The sequence below is a fragment of the Styela clava genome, chromosome 3 (genome assembly GCF_964204865.1).
Source record: "Styela clava chromosome 3, kaStyClav1.hap1.2, whole genome shotgun sequence".
Taxonomy (NCBI): domain Eukaryota; kingdom Metazoa; phylum Chordata; class Ascidiacea; order Stolidobranchia; family Styelidae; genus Styela; species Styela clava.
In genome coordinates this window covers 21542545-21559516 of record NC_135252.1, presented here as the reverse complement: position 1 = coordinate 21559516, position 16972 = coordinate 21542545, and the positions used below count along the sequence as shown (strand labels likewise).

Below are 16972 nucleotides of genomic sequence, written 5' to 3'. Positions count from 1 at the left end.
TTTGGATGCTATATTCTTAAATATATATTTATCGTTCTGAGCGGAAAGTTAAATCAGGTATGGGAATAATTAACCAATTAAAGAATTCATAATAAAGAAGGCATTTTTAATTTGGTCCGAAACTTTGAACTTACTTATGACGCGCTTTCTTAATTATAGGCTTCCTTAAAGTTGTAAAATGAATTTTAGGCAAAAATGATTTAGCGCCAAGGCAGAATAACCAGGCTTGTCCAATGAATGTGATTCCCATGGGATGGGATGGGACAGCACACTTTTATATTTCCCATGAGACACGAAAACCGTATGATTTTCGGGGAAATGATGTTAAAACATTTCTTTATGGACTTCGTGTCCATATATTTGAGCATAGCTCTCTTGTTAGTTATAAAGAACAAAATATATTCAGCATTAACAATATACTTCGTAAAGGGGCTGATGGACACATTTATAATAGTTATGAATATAAAGTTAACAAAGTCCGTAAATTTTGTTGTTTTGCATGTCTATTCGTACATATAGTCCCATTTAGTAGACGCTAAACCAGAATTCAACAAGTTTTATTGAATTTTATTCAAATGGGAATCTCATGAGATGGGATGGCCCAGGCATAATTGCTATTGGATGGGACAGAGAAATATGTCCCATGGACAAGCCTGAGAATAACTTTTGTTCCTAAATATGCCAAAACCTCCTTTTATTAAAATATTTCCTTTTACCTGTGTACGTCACTACACCGTAACCATCAGCATTTTAACCAGACCAGCTTAGATAAGATTTTCTGGCGCCCCAAAAGCGTGTCTACCATTATGAAAGTAACTAATTTTGTTCGCCTACTTTACATCGAGTTGTATAACGGGATTGGAACCTGTGTATCTGTATATTCACTTGGCTAACACAGACAACCCTCGAACTCTCAATAGAACTAAAATAAGGAAAATCGAAATAAAATTATGTCCTAACTCTAACCTGGTACACATATTACGGGAGTACCGATTTTTTACAAACATCGCCGACAGGGCAACTTTCGTTTTATGTAATTTATTGTTTGATTTTTTTCATAAAAGAAATTTATGGGTAAATAAGGTGAACATACGAATATACAAACTCAAAAAATATCGATACTTTGTTAGGTATTGACAACATAATAAAGTAAGTATCCATTGCTTATTTCGAATGTAACGGCGTAACACCAATTATAAACGCCATTTCTATAACCTGTATTTTTCAAAACGGGGGATAAAAATTATTCTTTAATTAAAAGGTCATTCATTGACGAACACGTGTTTAACAAGACTCATGCCATAACACTGATACGTTTTGAAAATATGATAAAATAAAAATGCAAAATTTCATTATTACGATGGACAATAGAATATTTCGATTCCAAAGTAGGAAAGCAAATATTATTTCATTTCGGATATCAATATTTTGGAATGGCGCGCACATTCACTTTTTTTGCTTCGTTTTCTGCCTTAGTATCGAATCATTCATTATACACACATGGATTTACTAGCATGAAAACACCTAAGACAGATAATCTGTTGGTCTAGCTGCCGTTGTAGCCCGTCCCCATCGGTAGGTTATATTCAATATATATGACTTAGCTATGTTGATCGATGAATTGCAATCATTTTGAATTTTTTTATTCTTGGTTAATAAAGTGCTTCCCCCGTGAATAATTTGTCGAAACTATTAAAAATGCATTTATATCAGCAATAAGTTGTTTCAGTAAAGGACATGGTACGCATACATGTAAACCCTAATCTCAATCTTTTCTCTGGGGTTTTGTTGAGGGATTTTGCTCAAATCAAGGTTTTTTGCTCATAAGCAAAAGAGACTGATCTTTGAGCAAAGTTGCCTCCTTCCACCAAGGCGCTGAAATTTACTGAAACGATATATATTTATTTTGCTGTTTGTGAACATTGGGACATTTGGTCGGTGTGTAGTAATATGAAAACGATTATATATGTGTGTCATAGTATGCGTTAAAAAACTAATTTTATCGGGGCAATAGCAGAAATTGTCACACATTAGATGCTGTTCTACAAAATACATAAATTGTTTTGTTTAGAAAAGAACTGTTGGGTCAAGAACGGAAAATGCTCATTTCATAAAAAAGTCCTGGGTAATGAAACAAAATTTGCTCCAAAACGTCTCCAAGTCATTATTCCATAAACGCTCTGTAACTCAGCCACAATGAGATCATACTCAGCATTATGTTCCCGCTGACTATATTAGATCCAGACGTGGTAGATGGAGGTTCATCTGTAATGGTCAGCACTTTGTCTTTGCCAGTATTATCTAATTTCTTGTCGGGGAACACTGCTGGAGTCGCAACACTTGGAGGTGGTGAGAATGTCGGTATTTTTGCGAGAAATCCATCTGCGTTACAACCGTCGAAAGAGCAATGTTCGTATTTGCATGAGCTGTAATTGAAATTTAATACATATTAGCAACGTTGGTTATTTCATTACACGCGCAAATAATAAATTAAAGTTCTGTAGGAAGAGAAAATCCTCGTGATAATTTATAATATCAAGGGGCATTGCTGGAGTGAGAACAGTGATTATCCTACAATTCCGCCCTATAGGGTGTAAACACCTCCTCTAAAATTTCAAACACTACCACTAATTTTAGGTTTGACATCATACTTCAAATGTTAACGTAAATGAAAATGTATTTAAATGTTCAGAAAGTGGTTCAAATTTCAAAACACCCCCAAAAATAAAAAGCTGAGGAACCTAATGAGTGAGAAGAATTTCAGAATCGCGGGGAGAATAAATTAATGTGAGGATGCAGTGAATATTATTCGTATTCAGAAAAAATCATGCCGAACATGAGAAAAACAGGAACGGGTTCGATGATTGCTTCCTAGATTGCAAGAACGGTTCCGTGTAAACCCGTGCGCGTTATGTTATGTTTTTTAAACAATATTTACAGTGTTACGACGTTACAAAATCAAGTGTGGAAAACATAGGCCTCGTGCCAAAACTAAATTTAATCGCGATCTCAACAAATTTCTTTAGGTAAAACATCAAAATGTGGTTTTAGTGTGGTTGTGACATCATCAAGCGGGAGAGATTGAATTACGCAACGGGCCGGATTTGGCCCGCGAGCTGTAGTTTGCCCATGTCAGGTATATATCAAGGATAATTTTTGTTAATTCTCAATCAAATCATCCATATTAATCTATTGAATATTTCACTCGATTCCCGTTCAACAAAACTAATTTAGCATAAAAATATACTATACTTACTCAGGCGCAAACATGTTACGTAATTCTTTCGTGACGTCACCCAGCTTCGAAGTAATTTTGAAAACAGTTGCATTAATCGCTGCTGTGAATTCCGTTAACGTTAGCAAGGTATAGTTACGAATACGGCCATAGCTATAGGTCGATTCTACAAACCACTTAGTATAGTCGTTAAGCAGGTCCTTGATGTCGTTAGAATCAAGAACTCGCATCAGTCTACTCTGATGTAAGTGGCGTATTGAGGGAATATCTTTAACCAGTCAATATGATGACGTCATCGTCGTAATCCATTAAACGAAAGATGGCAAAAGATGTGTCCACTGACAAATCATTCCACATTTTATACATTTTCAGCGCAAAATCTTTTTTCCTATTATAGTCGTCGAAACATTTCAAAATGTATTGGTCCGTGTGAGCGCACACATCATATGAATCCCTAGATTCTTGTCTTATCTCCTCAGCTTCTACAAATACAGTATGATAGTAATCGATGTATCTTTGTACTAAATCCGGAAATTCTGATTTAGGATATGCTTCTGCTTATTCTTGAATGACATTTTCAGCTTCCTCCCTCATTACTTCATAACTGCGGTACATCATTGCCCTAAATAAACCTTGGGCGGTGTTTAGAAGTGGCTTGAGTTCGGTCGGAACAGTCCATCCTATATTCGTGATTAAATTCTTTATGATTTTTCCAGTGTCAAAGTAGGGATAATTTTTCAAACCTTCTGCCAATGTATCGAAGATGATATCGAGTTTATTCGTGTATTTTGACGTCATAATATTGTAAAATTTGTTCGAGAAATTGATGACGAGCAAGTCCTTTATCTGTCTGGCTGCTTCATATTCCTCCTGTTGTCCTGGTGGGTACTCAATGATTTTTTCGGTGAATTCAACTAAAAAATCGCTCATCTTGGTGTTTGGGAGAGTCTTTGTTGGATTTGTAACATCTGTAGCATCGAATCCATCAGAAATTGCGTTGTAAACTCTATCAATACCGTCACTGTCCTCTGGGAAGAAATTATATAAGACTCCCGGTAGCCAAGTGATCAGGACATTTATATCAGCAGGTACTTTCTCTTGACTTATGCTTGAATATTGAAGTTGAAAGTCGCTTTGTGACCAAATTTGTTTTGCTTTCCGACTTGACCAATTCTGCAGACCACGTTCCCGCGTACATATAGTCTCCGTCGGCCATGTGTTGAACAAGTTCAGGAGCGGTTTCCAGTATTGGGTCCAGGTATTTGTTGTATTCTTTGGGTATTTCAACCACAGACTTCATAGTTTTGATAGCGTTAAATGCAGACTTTTTTGGTTCAGAAATCCTGATGTCACCCAGAAATTCAAACATGGAATCAAACAAGCTCGAAGCTTTAAAAGAATCTGGTAGCGCCCCTTTGCCTAACTCGGGAAGGTTTTCAAGCAAAGGTAAATACTTTGAATCTCGTATTTCGTTGATAGTTTTCTCGTCAGCCCAATTACCTATAAATGATAAAATATATTCCGCGATATCCGTATTCATAGTGTCAAGATTTCCTAGAGCTTTTAACAAATTGTCCGTGAGATTTAAAGTTCTTGAAAGGTAATCTTGATAATCCATCCAAGGCGGCATAAGCAAAGTGAATAGCCAATTCCAACATTCTGCCATTGGCTTAATTAGTGGTTTCACCTTTTCCATTTTCAATCCTAGATGTTCAACGAATGTAATCAAGCCTTCTATAAACTCCTCGTTTCCATTAACATTCGAAAACAGCATTTTAAACTGTTGGGTTGTGTTCAGTCTCAAATCTCCTATAAAGTCTTTGTATTTCTGGTCTAATTCTGGCATCATATTTAGCAACCTTGCCGGATCGAATTTGCTGTCCGCGCCAAATAGGTTTTCACAGGTCAATAGAGGGGCGTAGCGTGATGAAATGCAGCCACCATATTTCGTTGTCACTAAATGCAAAGAAAGATACATTAGAATTGCCCGGAATGGGTTACTAAACTCAAAAATCTACAAAAAAAAAACGCCGCTTCATAAGTGTGTGTACCAATATGGAGGTAACTAATTTGGTTCGCCTACTGAAACCTATGGGCAGGGGGTATATTCACTTGGCTAAAACAGACCGTCCCCAAACTCGTATTAAAACTAGAATAAGTAAAATCGGAATAAAATTATTGCCTAACCCTAACCTGGTACATATACTACGCGAGTACCCAAAAAAGCAGGGTTGAAACTACTATAGTTATGACATGAGTCAGATGCAAGTCGCAGTTTTCACTTGATTATATAGAGCAGGGTCGGCCAACCTTTTTGGCCGACGGGCCTCATTTAGTTTACTAATAATTGCACGGGCCACTTAACATGGTAATTATGTTCTAGTTTTGGTACATTGACTAAAAGTTAATGAAAAAACAAACAAAACCCCCGCACCAAACTTTCTCAATAATAAGAACAATAAAAAAAGAAGATACAGTAAAGTCAACAAAGTTTTTTCTACACGTAGATATTTTAATGTGAAGTTTGACACTGTTTTTCGCTAACAAGTGCGAAGCGAATTTTCCATATGACTGTCAGAAATTAGTGATCCCAAAGGGGATTTGACATGGTTCATGTTTGAAAAAACTTACTTGTACAAGTACGTGCTGCCAAGTTATGAGATCATTAAAACTGCCATTCTGCCCAAGTGTGTAGTATTTATGTATCGAAATCTTCCAGTTGGTGATGGCACTCATGGCTCGTTTGAAATGGCTAGCAGAGCGTATTTCAGGAAAATGAACAAATTGTTTTTATTGAATCTTCATGTTAACTACATGACTCAAAAAATAGAAGTTTTACTCAATTTTTTTATTCAATTCCGAAAATACAGCGCGGGCCACCCGAAACTTCTCGGTGGGCCACATGTGGCCCGCGGGACACGGATTGGACGACATTGATATAGAGGATAGACGAGTACGAAATGAGTAGACTTAAAATAAATCAGTTTGCTAAAATTGAAATAGATTGTCTAAACCAGGGTGGTCCAAACCCAGGCCCGCGGGCTACATGTGGCCCGCAGCCTCATTATCTGTGGCACGTACTGAAGGGTAATAAAGACGCATTTGGTGTCGTTTTGTCCTAAAAATAACCAGAAAAATCTTCTGAAATACTGTTACATCACTAATGTTACTGAATTGACTAGTGTTATGACTAGCGAAGTTGAATGATATGCTTGATAGTCTATCTAAACTCTAAATTGTTAAATGACTTTCTATCTTTTTGGTCGAGAATATATGCTAACAATAAAGCATCATGGAAAACTAAAAATCAAATGCAAAGTCTATTAGTCCAGGTTGGCTTAGGTTAAAAATTATAAATCCTGCCGTTTTTTTTCAGTCAGCCTAAACAGTACTGTATTACAAAGAATATGGCTTTTTTGTCAGAAAATTTAGTAATTACTCTCCTGTACCTCACATTTGGTAATCAATCAATCTGCAGTTATTTTGAAAAAGCTGACTCATCCAAACAGATTTTAACTGTATATGGTTGGAAAAATACTACAATGATATTATATATGTCGGTAAGTTGTGTCGGTGACAAAAGAATATAATCTAAAATCGCGTGAGCAATGAGCATTTTTCAAAGGTACGGGGTTTTTCTTTGAGAATCTTATCGATGTTCGAAAGAACCTTTATCCGCGTGAGCACTTTCTTTGTTGATTGATCAATGTGTGTGCACAATAAAAGTGTTCGTTCTGTATTACAATGTTTACCTAATTTTGGCACTATTGCGGCCCGCGAACAATGCAAAAATAATTTTGTGGCCCGCGAACCGAACAACTCTGGACCACCCTGGTCTAAACTCTATAACTCTTGATAATGTGTTTAGTTTTGAAGTTAGAATAGTTGGTAGTTTTATACTTGGCTTGTTGGGAAATATAATTTACCAAAAATTTGTTAGTGTGATTTGCACACACAATGCAAAATATTCCGCTCGATTTCTCCCCATTAATTCGGCAATTTTGATAATCATTACGCGGTTTAAAATACACCTTTTTGTAAATATCTGGCATCGCTGAAAATAAGTTACCTCCAATATCTGTCTCGAACAGTCTCAAGGACAGCTCTTGCATGAAGCAATCACTTTTACCGGAACACTTTCTTTCTGCCCAGTGATAAAACGGAACTCCTCCTACTTTGCCGTTAAGGCCTTCATTGCATGTTAAACTCTTGGCAGACGCGAACGAAACCACCAACAATGCGAGTGACGTCACCATGGAGTGCATTGTGGCGTAAGATTACTCTTTATCTGATATTTGCTAATCTAAAAAAGATGAAATTTGAACCATGGTATAAGGTTAATAATTAAATTTGATGTAGCTCAAATGAAAATTGAATAAAATTAGATTGCACAATGGCGCGGCCCAACGTGAGTTTTTGGATTCTCATAAAGTACTGCATCAAGGTGTGATATCGTATTCCTGGTATACTGTTCTGCACTAACCCAAAGTTCATTCTTTAAACACACAAAACTTGCGGAGCATATAAGAAATTGACTAATTGGCGAACATGGGGTGATCCTAAGAGTTGTTAATCTTGGTTTAGGGAAAATAATTGCCTTTTTTCACAACTGGTGGACCAATCGAATTCAAAGTTTCAGTGTTTTAAGATTTAAACGTCGCTAGAAAGCGATTTTCTAATGTACAAAGCCCTTGCCACTGATTCAAAAATGTGAGATTTGAAAAAAATAACGCTAAGTTTTTAAAATACCAAATTAGTAATTATCCGCTTTCTTAGCCGTTTATTATAGTGTTACCGAGTTTGACTCGTTCTTAACTTCTCCCCTATTTATGCACAGTCTTCACATTCATTCTAATCGATGACAATAAGTTTGAAATCAACTGAAAAACTTCACGTCTCAAATTAAATTTGACCTCAAAGTAAGAAGCATTTTATTTTGGAGGTACTGTTAGTTTTTGCTGCTAAATTCTCAATAACAAATAGAAATCACTGTCGGAAAAGCAGCAATATTTTTCTCTGAAGCAGAACACTCGCGGAATAAATCACAGTATTGGTACATTGAAAATGTAATTCAAGAGTGTTGCTAAACACTAACACAAATGTATTTCTGTAACGTCAGACTTCAGACAAGCATATTAAAACTATTACCAAAACGGTGTTCTTTTTAATTCTTACTTCAGCACCCTTGTATTATACGCATAGGGTTCCTCCCGTGAAAAGGCACAACGCAAAACAAGGTAGTTAGCCTCATGAAACCCGAACTAAAACTTGAAAGCTGTACATTTAAAATTTCTAATTTGCAATTCCACTATCGCTCCCAATTCTACAGGTTAGCTCACAAATTGATTTAATCAAATCTTCCAAGTCGACAGAAAACTTATCTAAGACTAATACAGACTGCCCATTTCGATATTCTATCTATATTATTCCGGCGGGCAATCTCACAGAAAGATCTTATATAGACTGAATTCTTACAACAACACGCCTCAATCTGCATAAATCAACGCCTGACGAACATGTTTTTGAGTGAAAAATCTATTTCTTTCATTTGAGAAAATTGAGGGAAATTGTTGATACCGACCTAACTTTCCAAACATGCCTCAAGGCTATTTGGTATTGAAGAAACATTTACATATTTACGAACGCTTAGCTGTGGCCTCATTCATATATTTGCTGCGTGTATGTGCCTGGGTGAAAAGTACACAACTTAGCTTTATTAAATGTATAAATTAGGCAAAATATGTAATAAAAAAAACGGCCATTTTGATTAATGATACATTTTAAAATTATAAACTGATGGGAATAAAAAGACATTCGATTTTTCGAACGCCAAAAGTACGAAATTCGCATCTTTTATATTGTGAGTTAACATAAAGTCTAAATCGGGTTGCGGAATATTTAACCAATTAATCAATTCATAATAACGGAGGCATTTTCAATTTGGTCCGAAACTTTAAACCCACTCTGGACGCGTTTTCTTAATTAATTATAGGCTTCCTCAAAATTGTAAAATGATTTTTAGGCAAATATTTTTTCCTGCGTACGTCACTAGTCCGTAACTATCCGCATTTTAACCAGGCCAGCTTAGTTAAGATTTTCTGGTACTCTAAAAGTGTGCGTACCAATATGGAGGTAACTAATTTTGTTCGCCTACTTTACATCAAGTTGTGTAAAGGGACTGAAACCTACGGGCAGGGGGTATATTCACTTGGCTAACATAGACAGTCACAGAACTCGTAACAGAACTAAAAAAAGAGAAAGTGGAATACAATTATGGCCCAACCCTAACTAACCTGGTACACACACTACGGGAGTACCTTTTTTTTTTCAAAAAAAAGCAGCTTTCGTTTTATGTAATTTATTATTTGATTTTTTTCATAATAGAAATTTATGGGTAAATAAGGTGAACATACAAATAAACAAACTGAAAGAAATAACGATACTTTGTTAGGTACTGAAAATATATTAAAGTAAGTATTCATTGCTTATTCCGAATGTAACGGCCTAATATCAATTATAAACTCCATTTTTGAAACCTTTATTTTTTGAAACGAAAGTTAAAAATTATTCTAAAAGTGGTGATCATTCATTGACAAACACGTGTTTAACAATACGTTTAACAAACTTATGCAAAATACATGATACCATGATAGAATAAAAATTGAACAAAATGGCAAATTTCATTTTGATTAAACTATGGCCAATAGATTATTTTGATTCGAAAGTAGGAAAGCAAATAATAATTTGTTTTCGGATATCGATATTTTGGAATATCGCGCATATCACCTTTTTCGCTTCGTTCTCTGCCTTAGTATCGACATTGTAGAATTATGAAAAACCTATATATAAATGTCATAGTATACGTTAAAGCAAATCAAATTCATCGGCAATAGCAAAATTTGTCCAACATTAGATCCTGTTTTACAAAATACATAAATGGTTTTGTTTAGAAAAGAACTGTTGGTTCAAGAACGGAAAATGTTTATTTCATACAAAAACTGCTGGGTAATGAAACAAAATATGCTACAAAACGTCTCCAAGTCATTATTCCATAAACGCTCTGTAACTCAGCCACAATGAGATCATACTCAGCATTATGTTCCCGCTGACTATATTAGATCCAGACGTGGTAGATGGCGGTTCATCTGTAATGGTCAGCACTTTGTCTTTGCCAGTATTATCTAATTTCTTGTCGGGGAACACTGATGGAGTCGCAACACTTGGAGGTGGTGAGAATGTCGGTATTTTTGCAAGAAATCCATCTGCATTACAACCGTCGAATGAGCAATGTTCGTATTTGCACGAGCTGTAATTGAAATTCAAAACATATGAGCAACGTTGGTAATTTCATTACACGCGCAAATAATCAATTTGTAAAAAAAATGGCGCTCACGTAGTATGTGAACCAAGATGGCGGACACCAGAATATAGTATGTGTACCAGGATGGGGGTTAGGCTATAATTCTATTCTAATTTTAGTTCTATTACGAGTTCGGGGACTAGCCAAGTGACTCCCGTAGTATTTGTACCTGAAATTATGGCCTAACCCTAACATGGTACACACTCTACATTTCGGTGTCCGCCATCTTGGTTCACTAACTAGGGGAGTACCAAAAAAACTTCTGTAGAAAGAGAAAAACCTCGTAATAATTTGTACATCGCGCGAATATTTAATGCCCCTGCTGGAGGGAAAAGAAAACCAGCACAGCCCCACGCAATGTTTCGTTTCACGAGTAATAAGCAAATTGCACGTGGAGAATAATTTTATGTAAAGGAGCGGTGAATACTATTCGTATTCATTTTAAAAAACCATGCCGAACTAACACGAGAATAAACACAGGAACGGGTTCGCTAATCGCTTCCCAGATTTCCAAAAAAGGTTCGCGGAAATCCGTGCGTGCTTCCTGAATCCCGTCACTGGTTACACGTTACAAGTTCCAAACGTCTATATATGGCTATATATCAAGTATATTTGGCGCTCCAGAAGTGTGTGTACCAATATGGAGGTAACTAATTTTGTTCGCCTACTTTACATCAAGCTGTTTAATTGGACAAAAACATATGAGTATATTCACTTGGCTAATACAGACAGTCCCCGTATTCGTAATAGATCTAAAATAAGAAAAATCTGAATGAAATTATGCCCTCACCCTAACCTGGTGCACACACTACGGGATAACGGAAGTAGGCCTACTGGATAATGTTTGCTTATTTTTAACAAATTATCCAGATTATTCTATTGAATATTTCACTCGATTCTCGTTCAACAAAAATATTTCAACTTAAACTAAATACTATACTTACTCAGGTGCGAACATGTTACGTAATTCTTTCGTGACGTCACCCAGCTTCGAAGTAATTTTGAAAACAGTTGCATTTATCGCTGCAGTGAACTCCGTTAACGTTAGCAAGGTATAGTTATGGCCATAGGTCGATTCTACAAACCACGTAGTAAAGTCGTTAAGCAGGTCCTTGATGTCGCTAGAATCAAGAACTCGCATCAGTCTGATGTAAGTTGCGTATTGAGGGAAAGTCTTTATCGCAACCGATGTGATGACGTCATCGTCGTAATCCATTAAACGAAAGATAGCAAAAGAAGTGTCAACTGACAAATCATTCGACATTTTATAAAGTTTCAGCGCAAATTCTTTATCCTTTTTTCTATTTTCATCGTCTATTTTGTTGAAACATTCGAGCCAGTCTGGGTCTGTGTAAGGGCACTCATCATATGAATCCCTAGATTCCTGTCTTATCTTCTCAGCTTCTACAAATACAGTATGATAGTAATCGATATATCTTCGTACTAAATCCGGAAATTCTGATTTAGGATATGCTTCTTCGTATTCTTGAATGACATTTTCAGCTGCCTCCCTCATTGCTTCATAACTGCCGTTCATCATTGCCTTGACTAGACCTTGGGCGGTGTTTAGAAGGGGCTTGAGTTCGGTTGGAACAGTCCATCCTAAATTTGTGATCAAATTTTCTACGATTTTTCCCGTGTCAAAGTCGGGATAATTTTTCAAACCTTCTGCCAACGTATCAAAGATGATATTGAGTTTATCCGTGTATTTTGACGTCATAATGTTATAAAATGTCTTCGAGAAATTGATGACGAGCAAGTCCTTTATCTGTCTGGCTGCTTCAGACTGCTCCTGTTGTCCTGGTGGGTACTCAATGAATTTTTCGGTGAATTTAACTAAAAAATCGCTCATCTTGGTGGTTGGGAGAGTATTCGTTGGATTTGTAACATCAGTAGCATCGAATCCGTCAGAAAGTGCGTTGTAAACTCGGTCAATACCGGTACTATCCTCTGGGAAGAAATTGTAGAAGACTCCCGGTAGCCAAGTGATCAGGACATTTATATCAGCAGGTACTTGCTCTTGACTTATGCTTGAGATGAACTTGAATATTGAAGTTGAAAGTTTCTTTGTGACCGAATTTGTTTTGCTTTCCGACTTGACAAGTTCTGCAGACCATGTTCCCGCGTACATGTAGTCTCCGTCGGCCATGTGTTGAACAAGTTCAGGAGCGGTGTTCAGTATTGGGTCCAGGTATTTGTTGTATTCTTTGGGTATTTCAACCATAGATTTCATAGTTTTGATCGTGTTAAAAGCAGACGTTTTTGGTTCAGAAATCCTGATGTCACCGAGAAGTTCAAACATGGAATCAAACCAGCTGGAAGCTTTAAAAGAATTTGGTAGTGCCATTTTGACCAACTCGGGAAGGTTTTCAAGCAAAGGTAAATACTTTGAATCTCGTATTTCGTTGATAGATTTTTCGTCAGCCCAATTACCGATAAATGATAAAATATATTCTGCAATATCCGTATTTTTACTCTCAAGATTTCCAAGAGCTTCTAACAAATTGTCCGTGAGATTTATACGTCGTGATATGAAATCTTGATAATCCAGCGAAGGCGAAGGCGAAGCGAATAGCCAATTCCAACATTCTGCCATTGGCTTAATTAGTGGTTTCACTTTTTCCATTTTAAACCCTAAATGTTCAGTAAAAGTAACCAAGCCTTCTATGAACTCCTCACTTCCATTGCCATTTGAGAATAAGATTTGAAACTGGTGGGTCGTGTTTAGTCTCATGTCTTCTAAGAAGTCTTTGAATTTCTGCTCTAATTCTGGCATCATATTTAGCAACCTTGCAGGATCGAATGTGCTGTCCGCACCAAATAGGTTTTCACAGGTCATCAGAGGGGCGTAGCGAGATGAAATGCAGCCACCGTATTTCGCTGTCACTAAATGCAAAGAAGGATACGTTAGAGTTGCCCGGGATGTGTTACTGAACTCAGAAGTGTGTGTACCAATATGTAGTAGGGGGTATATTCAATCGGCTAACACAGACCGTCCCCGAACTCGTATAGAACTAAAATAAGGAAAATCGGAATAAAATTATTGCCTAACCCTAATCTAGTACACACACAGGTATGATTTAAGTCAGATGCAAGTCGCAGTTTTTACTTGATTATATAGTCGAGTACGAAATGAGTCGACGTAAAATAAATTAGTTTGCCAAAATTGAAATGGATTATTTCCTAAATTCTATAACTTTTGATTACATGTTTAGTTATAAAATTAAAGTAATTGATAGTTCTATATAACTCGGCTAGTTGTATGAAGTTTTATATGAAACAATAGCCAATAGATAGAAATAACGAATAAATAGCAACTAATTAGAGCAATGTACATTGTAGTGAGTTTGGCCTATGTATACCCTGCACTTAATTATTATGACATTTTATTCATATATGTATACATTCTTTCACCAAAGATGACACTCCAAACTTTTTAATGTGTTTTGCACACAGAATGCAAAATATTTTGCTTGATTTCTTCCCACGAATTGGGCAACTTTGATATTCACTACTCGGTTTAAATTACAGCTTTCTGTAAATATCTGGCATCGCTGTGAATATCTTACCTTCGATATCTGTCTCGAACAATTTCAAGGACAGCTCTTGCATGAAGCAATCACTTTTACCGGAACACTTTCTATCTGTCCAGTGATAAAACGGAACTCCTCCTATTTTGCCGTTAAAGCCTTCATTGCATGTTAAACTGTTGGCAGACGCGATCGAAACCACCAACAATGCGACTGACGTCACAAAGTAATGCATTGTGGCTTAAAGTTACTCTTTATATCCTATTTGTTATTTTAAAAAACATGAAATTCAAACCATGATATCAGATTAAAAATAAATTCGAATAAAATAAAATTAGATTACACAATGGCGCGGCCCAACGTGGGTTATGGGATTCTTGTCGAGTACTGCAAGATTGAATGTATAAGCAAAACGGTAGAAAACATCACTTAAGATGGTATTAAGATATGATATCGTATTCCCGGTAAACTGCTCTAGGCTGGCCCAATGCCTCCCTACTCCTAAGTAACCTATAAGAAATTGAGTAATTGTCGGACATGGGGGGGACCTATCAGTTGTTATTCTTCGTTTGGTTGTTGTTTGGAAAATAACTTCTTTTGTGCACAATTGATGGGCCGATCGAATTCAAAGTTTCAGTATTTTGAGATGTAAAAGTCACTATGAAGCGATTTCTATTATTATATTTGGAGCTTCTGTATAAATCCCTTGCCACTAATGCAAAATTTGAAAGAAAAAAAAACAAGACACACCCGACACGCTTTAAAATACCAAACTAGTAATTATTCATTTCGGGTTCGGGTTAGGAATGATTTCAAAATTTGGATTTGCAGTACAATCTGCATTCCTAGTCATTCATTACTATATATTATTACCGAGTTTGACTAGTTCTTAACTTCGACCCTATTTCTGCACAGCCTTCACATTCATTCTAATCGATGACAGTAAGTTTGAAAACAACTGACAAGCGTTACTTTTTATTTTAAATTTGTCTTTAAAGTAAAAAGCATTTAATTGCTAAGATGCTGTTAGTTTTTGCTGCTAAATTCTCGATAACAAATTGAAATCCCTGTCGGACAAGCGGCGCTCCAAAAGTATGTGTACCAATATGAAGGTAACTAATTTTGTTCGCCTATTTTACATCAAGTTGTGTAGAGGAGCTGGCACGTGTGAGCAGGAGGTATATTCACTTGGCTAACATAGACAGTCCCCGAACTCGTAATAGAACTAAAATAGGGGGAATCGGAATAAAATTAGGACCTAACCCTAACCTTGTAGACATACTACGGCAGTATAGAAAAATCAGCAGTATTTTTCTCTCAAACTGAACATCCGCGGAATAAATCACTGTATTGGTACATTGAAAAGTTTTTAATATGTTATTCAAGAGTCTTGCTACACACTAACAGAAATATAGTTCTGGAACATTACGTCCGACTTCCTTTTAAGTAAGCATATTTCAACTTTGACAAGAATGGTGTCATTTTTATTATTGTTACAACATCCTTTTATCATACGCGTACAGATCCATCTGCGAAAAGCAGGAAAAAGTAGTTAGCCTCGCGGAACCCAAACTAATGATTGAAATTGTACAAATGAAATTTCTAAAATACATTTTCACTATCGGTCCCAATTCTACAGGTTAGCTCACAAATTGAATTATTCAAATCTATCAAGTCGGCGAAAACTTATCTAAGGCAAGTCTTATACCGACAGGTCATTTCATATTATTCCGACAGGCAATCTCACAGGAAGATCTTATATAGACTCAACTCTTACAGCAACACGCCTTAAACTACTTAAATCGACGTCTGACAAACAAGTTTTTCCGTGAAAAAAATATTTCTTTCATTTGAGAAAAGGAGAGAAATTATCGGTACCGACCTAACTTTCCAAACATGCCTCAAGGCTATTTAGTATTGAAGAAGCATTTACATATGTACGAACGCTTAGCTGAGGCCTCATCCATATATTTGCCAGGCGTATGAGCCTGGGTGAAAAGTACACAACATAGCTTTATTAAATGTATAAGTTATGTAAAATATGTAATAAAAAATTTCCGCTAGGATAATTGATAACAATGTATTACAAGGAAAACGAAAGTAAAGGTGTGATTGCCCGTTGGTTAACGAGTCTGTCCTAACTATATCAGGTTCATTGGATGATAATAACGAATTCCACCGCCTGCCTGACGCAATGGACGCTCATTGTGTGTATAATACATTGCCGACATGTAACGATTCCCATACATCCAAGTAGCTGTTCTTGCCAGCGCATAAAAATAAAGGGATTTACCAATTTTTTAACAGTGTCGTAGGCGGACAGGTATTTCCGTGTGAATTATCAATAATGACGATAAACGCTCCGTCATATGCGGTACTTTCTCTGTCCTGGCCTGAAGCGAAATTGTGTTTTTTTGCATTAGTATTTGCGTACATCTCACGTGACAATGTGCGCAGCGCGAAATAGGGGTATGACCAATGTCACAAGATCTGTCCGAGAATTAACGAATCAACTTGGGCAGCATAGAATTTGCACGAATATACAGGGTGCCCCCATAAAGTCCCTTCACAATTCCAATTTTGTTATGAAGTCAGTTCTCAATATATCTTAACAAGGTTTGTTGTTTTTAATCAGTAATTGTTCAAGTATTTTTACTTCAATTAATACATCTGTGAAGGCCAAAACAATATATGGTATCGATAAATTCCCTTTGCAATATTAAAAATTTGTAACACTTTATGGACATCTTACATTTATTGAAGTTCAACACTTCACGTGACAAAAATATGCGTAGTTAGAGGTCTGTATACAACTTGCATACCAATTACGTGTATGACCAATGTCAC

The 16972-nt window shown here is 36.4% G+C and overlaps 1 protein-coding gene across 2 annotated transcripts; it reads right to left on the bottom strand.

Annotated features, from left to right (window-relative positions):
• Positions 1-1022: 1022 nt before the first annotated feature.
• Positions 1023-15841, bottom strand: LOC120342692 (uncharacterized). 2 transcript variants are annotated; one of them, XM_078110963.1, is made up of 3 exons: positions 14165-15841; positions 11540-13481; positions 1023-2426 (listed from the first exon to the last, which is right to left on the bottom strand). In XM_078110963.1, the coding sequence occupies exons 1-3, from the start codon at positions 14358-14360 to the stop codon at positions 2165-2167; spliced, it is 2400 nt and encodes a 799-aa protein (XP_077967089.1). In that variant the 5' UTR covers positions 14361-15841; the 3' UTR covers positions 1023-2164. The 2 variants fall into 2 exon arrangements, with proteins under 2 accessions (XP_077967089.1, XP_039267569.2); XM_039411635.2 differs by lacking the exon at positions 1023-2426 and adding an exon at positions 9758-10541 and having other exon boundaries at positions 14165-15234.
• Positions 15842-16972: the final 1131 nt, after the last annotated feature.

Bases quoted from the DNA above. Each gene is read 5' to 3' on its own strand.
- LOC120342692 (XM_078110963.1), bottom strand. From the start codon at position 14,360: ATGCATTACTTTGTGACGTCAGTCGCATTGTTGGTGGTTTCGATCGCG. The intron at 13,482-14,164 runs GTAAGATATTCA...CTTTGCATTTAG, and splicing joins GTTCGAGACAGATATCGAAG to TGACAGCGAAATACGGTGGC. The intron at 2,427-11,539 runs GTAAGTATAGTA...TTTCAATTACAG, and splicing joins CGTAACATGTTCGCACCTGA to CTCATGCAAATACGAACATT.